This window comes from Leiobunum rupestre, chromosome 5 (assembly GCF_980474605.1).
Source record: "Leiobunum rupestre chromosome 5, qqLeiRupe1.1.hap1, whole genome shotgun sequence".
NCBI lineage: Eukaryota > Metazoa > Arthropoda > Arachnida > Opiliones > Sclerosomatidae > Leiobunum > Leiobunum rupestre.
Window position 1 is genome coordinate 22050998 of NC_143388.1, and position 16558 is coordinate 22067555.

Below are 16558 nucleotides of genomic sequence, written 5' to 3' on the forward strand. Positions count from 1 at the left end.
AAGGGAGCACATTATCTACATATAAAATATACAAATTATTTTGACATTATGAGAGCAAGAATATGAACGACTACGTTGAGAGCCAGGAAGAAACACTTCACCGGCGTGTGCTGCTGTCCATTTTTAGGAAACCAATGAGATAACGGGCTGATTTAAATTAAAAAGCTGGCACTTACATTATTGGTGAAAGCTTACTACGTTCTCCGTCCACGTTATTTATCTGATAACGTCACTCGGTGAATAATTCTCAATGAAATATAAAGGGAAATACTAAGGAAAACAGTAGTATACTTATATTAAGACTACTCACACCTAGAAATATTGCTATTTAAAGCGTGCTTAAAGGGAATAGAACCTCCAACGCGTTCTTTATGGAAGACCCCATCAATTTCCTTTATTCCCTTCACAATCAGCGATTATCAGCGCCGCATGTATGAAAAGCCATGGGAGGCAGCGGACAATATTGGAACCCTCGGAGGGCGACAGAAATACCAGAGGTTATATTCCCTTTAAAGCGAAATAATGAACTGCGGTTTGAGACTCCTTGCTCTTTATTAAATGACTAGAGTAAAATAATTTTGTGATACAGTATTATCTTAATTAGCGTATTGATTAAACCACATAAAGGGGTACTTATTATAATGAGGCAAACTATATTTATTATAATGAGGCCGCCGTTGAAAATACACCCCTCCGATATGTCAATATTTTGCGGTGGATAAGGCTCTAGACGTCGTCAAATGAATAATTTAAATTAACATCGATTTTGTAGATTTGGTAAATATAAACTTCGTCTAGATTGGCTTTACCACTCTTGCCCATGGCGTGTATTCGACTTTTCGGTTACTTTGCAATGATAAAAGCAACCATATAATCTAACATACCCTTGTTTTAATGGGTCGGACTAAATTCGATGGACCTTGTAATAGTTCCCTCGAAAAAGAGCTTGTGATTTTATTACAATAAGTTAGGCAAATGAAGCTTAGTCGTGGACAGTTAATAGGAAACTCTGAGCTTTGTCTTGTCATTTTGACCTTCTGAAAAAGCACTAAATAGAAACTACGAACTACAAACACATCCGGTGCTAGGAGAAGGCCACCCCAATAGAGAAGTGCAAATATTGTCATACTTTTTTCATTGGCTAGAACCCTTGGTGACTCAGAAGTGAAACTTCTGCTCAGAGACCCGGCAAAAAGGCTTTGAAATGTATATTACAATAATACTTTATAATTTAGTCAAACATTTGTATAATCGGGAAACAAATTGTAACGGGGCTCAATTTTTCCATGTACTTTTATTTAGTAATAATATAAATGTGTCTAAGGTCCTCATCATTTTGTTGCTGCAAATTTTAAAGTGGAAAAAACCGACATAAGTGCTTTTTGCTAATATCCTTAGAGCAACAGAATTAAAGTTCAGACAATTCCTTACAAAGAGAACTTGTGAAAAATTATTATATTTGCAATCGTTTGGGCGCAATCTCGATTTGAATTAATTCATATTTATATTCAAACCCAAGCAAGTTCGGGGGCCCTTTTACAACGGGGAATGTTGTATATGTCAAACAAAAAATAATAATTGGTCATATGAAATCCACTAACCCGAACATTAAAAAAAATGTTTTTTTAGAAACTATTTTTTTATGTATTTATGCACCAACGCTTTTAAATTTTACCGTTTTTAGTCACGACAATTGCAGCAGTGTTTGATTTCGGTCTGATAGTTTCCAATGTTTTCCTCTGTTAGAAGCTGTTTGGAAAGTTAACAAGTCCCTTTTCCAGGATTCATTTTTCCGAAACTCAAGAATGACTGTTTTTTCATATATGTGAGAAGTATTTGTAACGGACAATTAAACTAATCGCTATGATTAATTTAAAGAAATTATTAAAGGCAAGTTAAATGTCATTTTAATTTTTATTATAGCGTTCTTTGTCGACGCTGATATTATTCGATAAATTTTAGAACTCTCAAATTAATAACTTTGCACCGAAGGTATTAATTAAATATTAATTATTAATTAAAAGTCGTGTTTTTGAAGCCATGAAAGCCTAGCTGTAATTAAAAGTTTTTTAACTGAAATGTTTGTAAAAATATTTAGCTAGTCTTTAGCTACGTATCAGCAGAAACTGTTTCTAACCGTTCGTGAGGTTTCACTTTAACGCGATCTTTGTTTTGTGGCTTGATAAAGATCTGCGAACAAAATACGTCCGCAAAATGATATTTTATGGATCCATAGCGTGTGAAATGATCCATTTATGGTTAAACAAAAGGAGCCTCGATCAATCAATAGAACACTTTATGCTTCTACATTGTACACGTAAAGACCCTTTTGTTACACCATTAAGTGGTTGAGTTAGTGAGGTAAAAACCAACGATTTTTACCTCACATTTACGACATCTATTTATTCTGAATAAGTTGTCAGGCTGCATTTGTTTTATATGAATCATTAGTTTCAGTATAAATATTAAAAGATTTTAAACTATCCATGGAAATTGTTTAACTAAAAATGTTTTACTTTTATTAACAGAGAGACACGCATGGATTTTATAAATAAAGGGGTCCGAAATTAGAAAAGGATTTTTAATAGGACATGTACATCAGATATCAAGGACCGTGATATTTTGGATACTAGGGCTGGCGTCTATAATATAAATAGCAAGTGTGGTGTACAGTATATTGGTGAAACCAAACGCCCGCTTCGCAAGAGGTTTTATGGACATAAGGACAGTATTAAAAGAGGGGATGTTGAAAATGGACCGGCAGTCCATATTTTGTCGTCAAATAATGACTGTGTAGTTAATTTCGATGAACTGGATGTATTATACAGGGTGTTAACTAAAAAATGGACCAGGGCGAATATCTCAAAATGTGTTTTAGCTACGATTTTGAAATTTTAGGTTTTTATAGAGCACTCAGGGGGTCACCCAACTATGAAAATTTCAATGACCTTGAACCATGTCTTCAAGGCCGTTCGAAAATTAACTTGAGAACCGTAAGAGTTACGAAGTTGGTTCCAATTAGAAAGTTGTTCCCCGTCACATTTTATGGTTAACTATCTTTGACTCGATCTGATTTGTGAAATAGGAAGTCGAGAAATTTTAGGCCAAAAACAAGAAGGTCGTTAAGTTGATAATGTGGGGAAGACGAGTTTTGGGAGCTGAAATTTTCAAACTAAAGACCCTTAACCACGATGAGGTTGTCTAACAAATTCCACTACTCTAACAAGAATACTTTTAAAGGTATCAGTTGAACATCGTCTTTAACACGTTATCAACTTAACGGCCTTCTTGATTTTGGCCTAACATTGCTCAACTTCCTATTTCGCAAATCAGATCGAGTCAAAGCTAGTTAACCATAAAATGTGACCGAGAACAACTTTGTAATTGGAACCAACTTCGTAGCTCTTACGGTTCTCAAGTTAATTTTTGGATGACCTTGAAGACATGGTTCAAGGTCATTGACATTTTCATAGTTGGTTGACCCCCTGAGAGCTCTATAACAACCTAAAATTTCAAAATCGTAGCTAAAACACATTTTGAGATATTCGCTCTGGTCCAAATTCGTCGACTACTAACTTTGGGTTTTCTTTTAAACAATTGCCAGATTTGAAAGCCTAAATTCTCCCATAGTTGTCCGTAGACGTGTTTCAATTCTTTTGAGTGAACTGAAACTTCTTTCTGAGATTGTATTTGCCACAGGAATGCAAGAAACAATTTTGTAGTATTTCACTAGGTCGGGGAACCCATCTGCCATTTTAATTAAATAGTGGAAGCAGTCGATTACGCTGGTAAGTTTCTTGGGGATAATTAAATTTCTGGCTATTTTAATTTGGCTTTTTTACGAATTCAGGTCGAATTGAAACCGATTATAAGTGTTACAATGGGTTGCGATATCGTTTTCGTTAAGAAAGTTTTCCGAGTTAGGGTCAGACGCCATTATACCTTTGAATAAGCCAGAGTTTTCCAATAGTAGAATTTTCATTTCTGAAATAAATTTATCAACTAATTCGAAATAGGGGGACCTCAACTGGTCAATCAGGGTTTTTGCTTCCGTTTCCCTGCTACCCGTTGTAGTCGTTACCACAATATGTTTTAATCTCTTGTTAGGGATTATTTTACGTTTCCGTGAAGCTATCGGTTCGCTGTTACGATCAGGTATTGCAATAAAAGCAGATTCTGCGATTTTAGTAGCTTCTACCCAAATTAAATCATTGGTCGGAGGGGGCGGAAATTAACGGCACTGTGTGCGCGTCTAAGAGTTCTATCGAATGAGACCAACTCTTTTTTTCGGTCACTCTCCATTTACGGGGGTTGGTCGGAGGGGGCGGAAATTAACGGCACTGCGTGCGCGTCTAAGAGTTCTATCGAATGAGACCAACTCTTTTTCGGTCACTCTCCCTTTAATAAGAAAGTACCACACTTATTTATTACTTCTGACCATACACGGTTTCGATAAGAAAGTGCCACACTTATTTATTACTTCAGACCATACACCATTTCGATAAGAAAGTGACACACTTATTTATTACTTCTGACCATACACCGTTTCGATAAGAAAGTGCCACACTTATTTATTACTTCTGACCATACACGGTTTCGATAAGAAAGTGCCACACTTATTTAGTACTTCTGACCATACACGGTTTCGATAAGAAAGTGCCACGCTTATTTATTACTTCTGACCATACACGGTTTCGATAAGAAAGTGCCACACTTATTTAGTACTTCTGACCATACACGGTTTCGATAAGAAAGTGCCACACTTATTTATTACTTCTGACCATACACCGTTTCGATAAGAAAGTGCCACACTTATTTATTACTTCTGACCATACACGGTTTCGATAAGAAAGTGCCACACTTATTTATTACTTCTGACCATACACGGTTTCTATAAGAAAGTGCCACATTTATTTATTACTTGTGACCATACACGGTTTCGATAAGAAAGTGCCACACTTATTACTTCTGACCTTTGCGACAGCTACGAGGTAGACCTCTCTGCAATCAGAGAGCATATAATATTACTAGCCGAGAAGCCCGCCTTACAGGCGGGCCCTCAGCTAGTTGTGTGTTTCGAGACACTCCACCCCAATACTCCCCCCAACCCCTTTTTCCCATGGGATAATTTCCGTTCCACCCTTTTTCTCATAGTCGAACCACCGCAGTAAGGCACCCACCCCCTTTTACCCATGCGAGAATTTCCATGGCACCCTTTTCCCCATAGCCGAGTCATCGCAATAAGGCACCCTCCCTTTTTTCCATGTGATAATTACCGGGGTACCCCTCCCCATTTTCCCCATGTGATAATTACCGTGGTACCCACCTTCCCCTTTTTCCCATGTGATAATTACCGTGGTACCCACCTCCCCCTTTTTCCCATGTGATAATTATCGTGGTACCCTTTTCCCCATAGTAGAACCACCCCAGTAAGGCCCTTCCTCCCCCTTTTTCCCATGTGATAATTACTGGGGTACCCCTCCCCCTTTTGCCCATGTGATAATTACCGTGGTACCCGCTCTCCGCTTTTCCCATGTGATAATTACCGTGGTACCCTCTCCCCCTTTTCTCCATGCGAGAATTTCCGTACACTGCAAATAAATCGTTCACCTTTAGATCACTATTGTACACATTGGAAGCACATACATGTGATCTGTATATGTTCTACAAAGTGTTCCCATGTGTGCTTTTACGATCTCTGAGTGTTCACTCTTTTGAAAATATCGCTTATAGGTGATCTCGTTTCACCTATCAGTGATCTTAAACTGATCAGGGTGCACTTAAAGAACGCATAACACATTTAGAACACTAGTAGCAATGGTTTGGTACACTAAATTATCACTTTGAGAACACCACGTTGTAAAATTTGCTACACCACATAATCTCTTTTCGAACACTTTAAATTTATATAATGCAAATTGGTACACTATGCGTAACATCTAATAGTTTATATATATCCTCTTAGCAGACGCTAAAGCTTGAGTGTCGCTGCGCCACCTAGTCTCATTTCGGTAGAAAATTGAAATTTCATTTGTTTTATCCCCATTCGCTACTGAAAACTTTCGTTATGCCCCCTTTCGGCGGCCATCCAAAACATGTAGAGGATACAAATACGTAATGAAGTCAAAGCTATGAGAGCAGGGGGCTTAGCAGACGATTGATACACGGTGATCCCACTTAGCAGAAGCTAAGCTAAAGCTTCTGCATCGCTGGCGCCACCTAGGTTCGTTTCAGTATGGCTAACACACTTATTTTCAAACACGGACAGTAGGCGATGACTCTTATTCCTGTTTTTCTACGCCCGGCGTCTATAGGCCCCGTGCATGAAAAGAGTAGATACAAGTAAATTCAAAATCGTCTGCTTAACTTTTAGTTAATCGAAGGACTATAAGGTAAACCTAATAAAGCAGACGAAAATGAGAGCCACATGTGGTATTTTCCCTAACTGCGGATAGCTATAATGCTGCCAGATATCTAATCTACGCGAGGGGCCTATTGCTTTTACATATTTATTTCCTTACACGGTGAGTAGGGGACAATATCGGTAAAACCAAGTTTTTTTTTAACAAATTGTCAAAATGTAATAAAGTTTTACATTTAACTAAAACTAAACCTTGACGTTGATAAATTTTACTGAACACTGAAAATTAGAATCTATAACAGCTCTTTTCGTGCTTGACCAAAATAATGCACTACATCAGCCCCTTTGTAGAAGTGCCGTTCAATATAAGAGCACTAAAAGATCACCTGCGCAACAAAATTTTCTCACCTGTTCACTTAAAGAAATAAGGGAACACTGCTGTTTAAGTGTTCTACTGTGTTTCCTGTGTGTTCTTTAATTGAACAAGTGAGCCAATTTTGTTGCGCAGGTGATCTTTTAGTGCTCTATTTCGAACTATTTCTGAAACACTTTCAGAATGCCAAAAAAGCACTACAAGATCACTCAGGAACACTAAAAACACACCTAAGAACACTTAAACAGTAGTGTTCTCTTATGTGTTTCCTAAGTGTGCTTTAAGTGAGCTAGTGAGCCAATTTTGTTGCGCAGGTGATCTTTTAGTGCTCTATTTCGAACTATTTCTGAAACACTTTCAGAATGCCAAAAAAGCACTACAAGATCACTCAGGAACACAAAAAATACACCTAAGAACACTTAAACAGTAGTGTTCTCTTATGTGTTTCCTAAGTGTGCTTTAAGTGAGCAAGTGAGCCAATTTTGTTGCACAGGTGATCTTTTAGTGATCCACCTGTACACATTTTTGAATTGCTTAAAGAACGTATTATTCACGCTTGTAGATCACTATACTACACTAGTTACACACACGAAGTACTATGTTCCAAATGTGATCTCTTGATGTATAGTGATCCGATTTTGTTGCGCACTTTTAGCTTGCTTTTAGTAATTTACTAGTGAACCTTTTTTTTGCAGTGTACTCTTCTTGGTGACAAAATCGCAGTAGATCCAGCATTCCTCGGCGTTGAAATTGGACTGGGTAGTAACTCAACTTCGTCATGAAAAATAGTTGGAATGGCTTTTTTGATTAATTGCTTTTTCAGAGGGTTCATAAATTGGTCTGATGTAAAATGTTCGGAGCAGATCCTGTGATTATTGTACAATACAGTAGGGCTTAACACGTAGAGTTTACTGTTTCCACAATTCAACACCCATTGTTGACATCTAAATATATATTTAAATAATTTACCATTAATTTATTACAAAACTAACTAGTACGTTGTAATAAAAGGTTAATGTTAGGTTCAAAAAAATTAATGAAACCTTTATAATAATATAAACAATTAGGAACGTAAACTAATCAAAATCTGTCTATCAATTCCAATCTATGCAAGCCCATTATTGGCATAGTTATATCATTTCTTGACCCACCTATCTCATCAAATCTCTGAAATATATTTTGCATAAAGGTCTCATTAAAAACATTCCTAAAAACAAATTCATTTAGCCATTTGAATTGACTTTAACATTAAGAACTCAAGCAGATGACTGTCAAATTATTAACATATCTTTATAGTACACATCCGAGCACTTATGCCTATAGGAAGGCATAGTGGACACCTTATTCTAGTACAAATGGTAAACACCAGTCAAGAGACTTGCAAACCGCCAATCTTTATATTAAAAACATACCGTTCTGCTTCTTTCGGAAAACGAAAAAAAGAAAAATAACACGTTTTTCCTTGCTTATTAAGGCAGTTTGGTCCTGAACAATTTTGCACGCCATATTCCCTCCAGTGTTTAGCCTTGGGAGGCATCTTTCCCTAAACATTTTGGCTATTTTTTATAAATTACACCAGTTTTAAAAATTTATAATTACATTTGTATACAAGTAGGTAGAAATTTTAGATTAGCAACAGAATTACCGCAGCTAATTTAGATGAAAATTCAAGATAGCACTAAAATGAAATACCTAAATTGACCCCTAAAATAAATTATTTAATTCAATTTACATATTTAGAAAACCACGTTCGCAAACTACAAAGCTTAAGCTAGCAGCACATGCTAGCACAAACCAAGACTTAAGGATATTTTACTTTCGAAATCGCGTAGAGTGCCAAATAAGTTTAAATTTAAATTATTTTATAGCTCAATGAATTCCTACGTTTACAAAAAATATATTACACTAATCATTTGAAAGCAAGTTTTTAAAACTCTTACGAAAATAAAACACTAATTGAAGACTTGTTGATCAGAAACGAAAATACAAACTTTAAGTGATAATATATATCACTACTCTCTTCAAAGTGATATACTATCTTTGCTTCTGATTTTCATTTGGGCCAGCAGGAAGATGGCGCTGCAGTCTTGTATGCATGAGGCCCCATTGAACACGCCTGTCTAGTAAACGAAGCATTATATAGTCTTTGATGTATATAGCTATATTTACGGTTTTATGTGGTCATTTTCAGTCACTTAAAATATCAAAAAGTAAGTCGTTTCGACGTAATAATACAGTACATGCTAAGTCGGGATAACGTCGTTTCGGAGTCGGTTCTTACATGTAGGTCTATTAAAAGGCGGTAAAGAGTCGACGTTTTGTAGTCGGCCGACCCTTTTACCCCTAGGACATTTCCACCCTCAATCCAAAAGTCGGCTGACCGTCGGCCGACCTTAATGTTTAGTACCTTTTGACGACGTCGGCCCGACTCTAATTTGCTACAGGGGGTACTTCGACTACTGAACACAATGTCCAAAAGATGGTGGACTGGAGACGAGCAAAGGGGCGACAACCAGATTCCAGACCTTGAAGTAATCAGTACAAAGAACAAAATACAAAAGGGATAATGTGTTACAGGTGTGGACAACCGGATCACAAAGCTAATACATGCAAACATAAAGGCACAGTCTGCTCATATTGCTAGAAGCTGGGTCATCTTGCAAGAGTTTGTCTCTCTGCGAACAAAAATAGACAAAATACAGCAACGACGGATCGACAAGTCGCACATTGCACAATAAATTACATCAAATCCAGAGCGCTGAAACGGAGGTTATGGTGGATACCGCTGCAGAGAGGAAACGAGAAAAACCAAAACCCGAAGATGAGTATTCTATTTTCTATGTTCCTACTCTAGGACCATCACCTGAACCGTATATGCAGTCATTGACTCTTAATGGAATGAATCTCGAAATGGAAATAGAATCCGGAGCAGCTTTCACGTTGGTTTCAAAAGAGACGCGCATGTACACTTTCAAGGACGTTACAGTGCCCCAGTTGCACCCATCCAAAGTTCTTCTTCGTACCTATCGAGGTCAAAAGGTACCGGTAATAGGTTTCGCTAACGTACAAGTCAACTGCAACGGTATCACGAAGACCTTGCCTTTACTATAGTCGTTTATAAAGGCACCAGCTTAATTGGCCGAAACTGGATACGTGAGTTGAACATTTTACTTCATTCTAACGATTCTGTAAATTCGATTTCCGCAGAGAAAAGTTCATTGAAACTACAAAATAATTTGGAGCAAAATGCAAAGCTTTTTTCTCCCGGGTTGGGACTTGTCAAAGACGTAGAAGTCCATCTACACAGGAAGCCAGGTGTGTGGCCACGATTTTACCAGCCAAACTCCGTACCCTTCGCTTATAGAGATAAAGTCAATGCGGAGCTCGATCGACTGCTCAACCTTGGAATTATAGAACCAGTGAATATCTCGGAGTGGGCTGCTCCTATCGTTCCTGTACTCAAATCCAATGGATCGATCAGGATTTGTGGAAATTTTAAACTCACGGCCAATCCAGCTACAGCTACTGAACAGTAACCATTACCAAAAATTGACGAGCTATTTTCAAATCTCAACGGAGGAGAAAAATTCACGAAATTGGACTTACGTGACGCTTACAATCAGTTGCCGCTTGACAACGATTCACGTGAGCTAGTTGTTATTAATACTTCTAAAGGTCTTTTTCGCTACAAAAGGTTGCCTTTTGGTGTCTCGTCGGCTTCTGCGATAGTTCAGAGACAGATGGAGGCAATTCTTCAAGGAATATCACGGGTTGCTATCTTTCAAGATGATTTATTATTATCTGAAACAGACAACGAAGAACATTAGCGAACGTTGAATTTGGCCCTTGGTAAACTGAAAGAAGCAGGTATAAAACTACGGAGGGAAAAATGTCACTTCATGGTGAACAAAGTTTGGCTATTTGGGACATCGTTTGGACCGTTTTGGATTGCATCCATCGTTGAAGAACGTCAAACCAATCATGGACGCACCCATACCGACAAACCAACTGGAGTTGCGTTCATTTCTGGGTTTGGTAACCTATTATTCAAAATTCCTTCCAAATATGTCAACTTCTTTAGCACCACTTTACCAGCTGACACATTCGGACATCGAATGGAAGTGGAACAAGGACGCGGCGAAGCTTTCGATTGGGCTAAGACGGTATTAACATCGTCCACAGTGTTGGTTCATTACGATCTCCAGAAGCCTGTCACGCTTGCCTGCGACGCATCGCCGATTGGACTTGGCGCCGTACTGTCTCATATCGAGCCTGATGGAAGCGATAGACCAATTAGTTTTGCATCACGAACCTTGACGAAATCGGAGAAGAATTACAGACAAATTGAGAAGGAGGCTTTGGCATTCCGAGAATATATACTGGGCCAGCATTTTACTTTCTTAATCGATCATAATCCATTAACCGTTCTTTTATCTCCACATAAAGAGTTTTCGACAACTACTGCTGCTCGTATTCAGAGATGGGCAGTTACCGTCGGAGCGTACCACTACGGTATTAAATATCGATCTGGAAAAAGTAATGGAAATGCCGACGAAATGAGCAGAATGCGAATGGCCAGTGAAGCAGATCATGTCGTACAGCCGCAAGAGTACGTTACATGCGCTGAAATCTGGGACGCGATACGAGCCGATCCGAACACATTACTCCTTCTTCAGTATATCCAGGACACTTTGCCTCAAAAGGTTCCAGAAGCTATCAAACCGTTTGCTACTAGAAGCTCAGAACTATCTACATTAAATGGTATAATCCTATGGAACAATCGAGTAGTTATTCCAGATGTCTACAGAAGTACGGTTCTCAAAGAACCTCATGAAGGGCATTTTTCAATCACAAAGACAAAGAGATTAGCAAGGTCAACTGTTTGGTGGCAGGCCATGGACAAGCAATTAGAACACATGGTGGCTTCCTGCACGAAATGTCAAGAAACTGCAGCTATGCCAAAGAAATGCACTTCCAATTGGCCAGAGACGACTCGCCCAATGCAAAGGGTTCATATAGATTACCTGGGTCCGTATGAAAATAAAATGATCTTCGTATTTTTAGATACTTATTCTAACTGGATAGAAGCATTTCCCACCAAGATGACTACGTCAAGCCGAAGTATCGAATTGTTGACAGAAATTTTCTCACGTTACGGCTTCCCAGAATGTCTAGTCAGTGATAATGGCACCACATTTACCAGTGCAGAGTTCTCATCTTTCATGCAGAACAACGGCGTTCGGCATTGGACCATAGCACCATATCATCCATCGTCCAATGGCCATGTGGAAAAAAACGGTAGGAACAGTAAAAAGAGGCCTTCAAAAAGTTAGGGAAGGAACCCTACAAAAACGCACAGCGAACTTATTATTGGCCCATCATCGAATTCCCAACGAGGAGGGATTATCTCCATCAGAGCTTTTCCTAAGAAGATCTCTACGTACTCGTCTTGATCATCTCCGACCTATAGCGACTGAAGTGGAAGTTCAGAAATGAAAACCGTTGAATTCTTCTTTCAAGAAAGATGACAACGTTCGGATTAGAAATTTCGGTAGAGGACCAAAGTGGCATCCAGCAACGATCCTTGAAGCTATCGGGAATACCATGCTGACAGTTTCTACATCTACTGGTGTAACCAGAAGGCATATCAATCAGACGCGTCATCGGCGTCACCATTCAATGCCGAACTTCGAGACGCGGGTTCCGTTAACTAGTCCAAGGGTTAAGATACCTGAAGTTCTTCGACGTTGCCCATCATTTCCAGATGTAAGAACGCCCTTCTTGGAGGCTCCAGCTTGGTCACAAACCGCCAGATGTCAGGATCAACTAGACAAAGCAGACAAAGCATCTCGCGACCAGTAGAACACCCGAATACCGTTATTTTCTTCAACCACAGCGTCAGAGCAGTTGCAAAGAGGAATATCGACAAGAACCAAACGAGCACCGGACCGCCTAGTATATCAATAACTATTTGACCGGAAGATCAAGAAATTCCTTGAGGGAAGGATATTGACGTGGCGTTATCTATGTCTAATAGTTTTTTTAAGTTTATGAAATATGGTAAAATGTATTTTAAGACTTTGTATATAAATGTAATACGTCTTATGAACGACATCATTAAACTGGTTTAACCAAACCGAATCAGTCTGTTCATTTAGTTCTACGATACTTCATAAACTAAACTATTCATTATATACATTAAATAAAGATACATAAGTAAATACAACTGTCTACAAGGGAGTGACGGCGGTTACCTGTGCAGTCTATATATATGTTCAGATAGCCGGTACGCATATAGCGCCCTCTCAAGTCCCATAACAACTGCTAATGGTACTGTTGAAGGCAACTATACTATTTTATTCTGCTGTTGGTAGTGTATTAACCTCTTGATACTCTTTCTTTCGTATGAATCATATTCGCATTAGGGGTAAATGGGGCTGAAGTGACTGTTTGCGACAAAGCGGTGAGTGAGCTTCTATTATTATAATTCCCTCATCACCTCGGTTTATAGAAATAGTAACGAAAATAATATTAAAATAAACCGATCTACAAGGTTAGAGTTTTGAAGACAAATTAAAGCTTTTAAGAATACAGATTCGAGTTATACATGTTAAAGTTAAATATTTAGATGGAGAGTAAATCCTATCCTGCTTGTCACATTTTATAATGTTTTAAACGTCGTACCGTGAATATTATGATTGAAAATAATAAAAGTAATATAAACCAAAGAGAAAGGTTTCTTTTATTCAAGTTTAAAGCACTTCTTTTTTTAGATGGCGCTAGAGTGGAGAACGTTGGCAGGTTTTTTAACTTATTACACCTGTCTAGTAAGCGAAGCATTATTTAGTCTTTGATATACATGTATGCAGTTGGTCAAGTACCATGAACGGGAGTGAAACAATGAGTTTATTTCCGTCAATCAGAAAGCACTTGAATTTAGAGTACAGAGTTCTAAAGTTTCTTGGGGCTTAGTAAAAGTAACGAATAAATCTTCATTAATAATATCTTAGCCTAACATATTTAGCTATACGAATGTAACTTACTTGAGTTGAGAGATTTTTAATAAGGAAACATTCTCAGATTGAATAGGCCTATATAATCTTTTTCGAAAAAATATAATACAGAAAGGAAGTTATTTTAAAAATATTTAAATTTTTTTTATTAAATCGTCAAAGTTTCACAGTTTTGAGCGATTAATTGGCAAAGCGCGACCTTAAATCGACTCTTTGTGCTTAGGGAGGTAATAATTAAATGTAAGGTCTATTTTTAGTCGGATAATGGTCGGCATACCGACCATAAATAGTCCCAAAAGAGGATTTACGGTTTTAGTGTCGAAAAACGTTCGGACGTTTTTAGGTCGGCATTTGATCGTCGACTATAAAGCGACTTTTCGACCGTACCCCGACCCTAAAACGACTTCATGTGCTACAGGGGACTTGGTTTGAAATTCATCTCGTGCATATTTTTCGTAGTCGACTCCATCCTTGTAGCGATGGCAACGGCCTGTTGCAGAGTTAACGTCGCTGGTTCGGTGAGTAATCTGGTTTGAGTGGCTTCGTCTTGAATTCCGCTAACCAAGCGATCTCGTAAAGCATCCTTCAAATTTGCTCCAAAATTGCAGTGTTCAGCCAGTTGTTTTAATTGTGCCAAGTAGGTAGAGACAGATTCTCCAGGTTTACGATCTCGTTTATTAAAGTTATGACGCTCGACTATAGCAGATGGCGGTGGGCAGAAATGATCCTTGAGTGCGTCCTGTAGTTGCGCCAGGGTCCTAGTAGCAGGAGTCTCAGGGCTAAATAAATTCCGTAACAATGCAAACTTGCTTGGACCACTTAACGTTTAAAGTGTCGTATGTCTTTGTACTGTATGTTTTCCCTAAAATTAAGTTAGAAGAAACCACCTTCAAATTTGTTTAGGATTTAGCTATATTATCCCTTTTAATTATGGACTAATCTTCTTTTTCGCGTATTTTATCTTCCCTAAAATTACGCCGGGTGTCTGATTTTGTTTTGACAACGCATTTTTCTGAAAACCTAAAATAAGTAGTCTTTGAAATTTTTAATAAATTTGAATTACGTAGGGAGCATATAAATATCCAATTTTAAAAAAATTCTAAAAATATTTTAACGGTTTTAAAAAGTTTTTTTGGACCGGTATTAGATAGCCTTTGAAACAACCCGTACTGCTTCATCGCTAAACGTCAGTGTATTGCAGTGCGACACTCAAAATTATAATTCCTAATTTATTAAAATATATATATTTTTTTGTATTATATTTGGATTTCTTCAAATAATTGGCTGAACTTTAATTTAGCTTTTATATTTTCTACCATCTTGACTTTTAAGTTTTACCACATGCAGAAAGCATTCTTATTATCGTCTAGCTAAATTAATTTCAGAACTTTTATATTTGCTATCCCCGTACGGGTGTTCAAGCCCAAATGTTTTTCATTAGTGTCTTATTCATTACAAAATTATTTTCTTGTTCGCGAACGTTTCACTACCCAAACAAGTCTCTCAATTTCTATGATATTCACCCCCATTATTCACGTGAGATCCCCGAAGAACAAAACCAGAAAATTGGTCAATTTTGTATCAGTGTCCCTCGGGGTTGCTGAGTGTCAATTGTAGGATGAGTCCGGAGACGAGTAGTCCAGGGTTAATGCAAAAAGGTCGAGATTGTGAACAAAGAGTTCTGGCCAAATACCAGGCAGATTATTAGATGCTTAAATTAAAAGACTTTAAAAAGAGAAGTAGATTTACATCAGCCAACATTGCCCTACGAACGGAATTCAGCTGGAGCCAGTCCATATCCGAAGTCGAAGAGTCCAGGGGGGGGGGGAAGTAAAGTTATTTTGGGGTTTTCCAATGTTTTGATACTAAAAATCATCATTTTTAACACCCACTTAGGACATTAGTACCTAAATTTTATTTATTTGGTTATTTTTAAATTATAAAATTTGATATCGTGGAAAACAGAATACTAAACTATATACTTAAAACTGTTATAATTCTAGTTTATTTAAAGTAGAACACAATAACCAGGTTGGGCCGATTTTGTTTATCTATTCTCGTAGAGGGTGGGACGTGGTAAACAAAGGTGTTTTCTCAAGAAATCGTATGCTTTCGGAGAATAAAAATAAACCGTCAAAATTTCGTAGTAACTGAGGGTATTGCTATTTTATTTTTGAATCCGGTTTGCTGTAAAAATTTAAAAGGTTCTATTGATGTTGGACCAAATCTTTCGTCCATATCCAATAAAAGCATTCGTTTTCTCATTTCGTGAAGAGGGTTTTTTTAAGATGAAAGCTTTAAATTATTGCTATTCTGCGCTTGCTTAGTTACATCCAGGAGCAACAAACACAACACCCCACACAAGGAGAACGCAACCCGTCAAAAGTCGCGAATTTTCTTGTGTACATTTTTCATTAGATAGAAGCTTTAGCGCCTGCTGCCGTCGGAAGGGGTAAATTCGGAAATTGTCTTTCCCCCGCCCGTAAAACGTTCAGCGTAAAGGCTCGTGACGCTCGTCCAATGAAATTCGTACACAACCCTTCGTTAGCGTGTTCAAAGGCTAGCTGCGTTCTCCTGGTGTTTGTTGCTCCTAGGTTAGATGAAGTTGTTTTCACAACCATCTAACTTTGTTTCTCTCAGTTTCCAGAGCCTTTTGGAGTGCAACCCAGTGCATTGATGTTTGCGACGATTTATAATGAATAAATTTGAAATTGATATCATTAACTTATACATTTTACATAATTTAAAGAATTATAATTAATTCAAAATTGTTTGTAAAAAAAGTAATGCTTAAAACTTCAAATGATTTTA

General features: G+C 37.8%; 1 protein-coding gene across 1 annotated transcript in view; it reads left to right on the forward strand.

Annotated features, from left to right (window-relative positions):
• LOC149943810 (uncharacterized) overlaps positions 1-10270 on the forward strand; it is a 30707-nt gene extending 20437 nt beyond the window's left edge. Inside the window, exons 11-12 of the mRNA XM_090176209.1 lie at positions 9589-9753; positions 9942-10270. Of these exons, the coding sequence (XP_090032335.1) occupies positions 9589-9753; positions 9942-10270 (494 nt within the window). The remainder of the gene's footprint in view (positions 1-9588; positions 9754-9941) is intronic.
• Positions 10271-16558: the final 6288 nt, after the last annotated feature.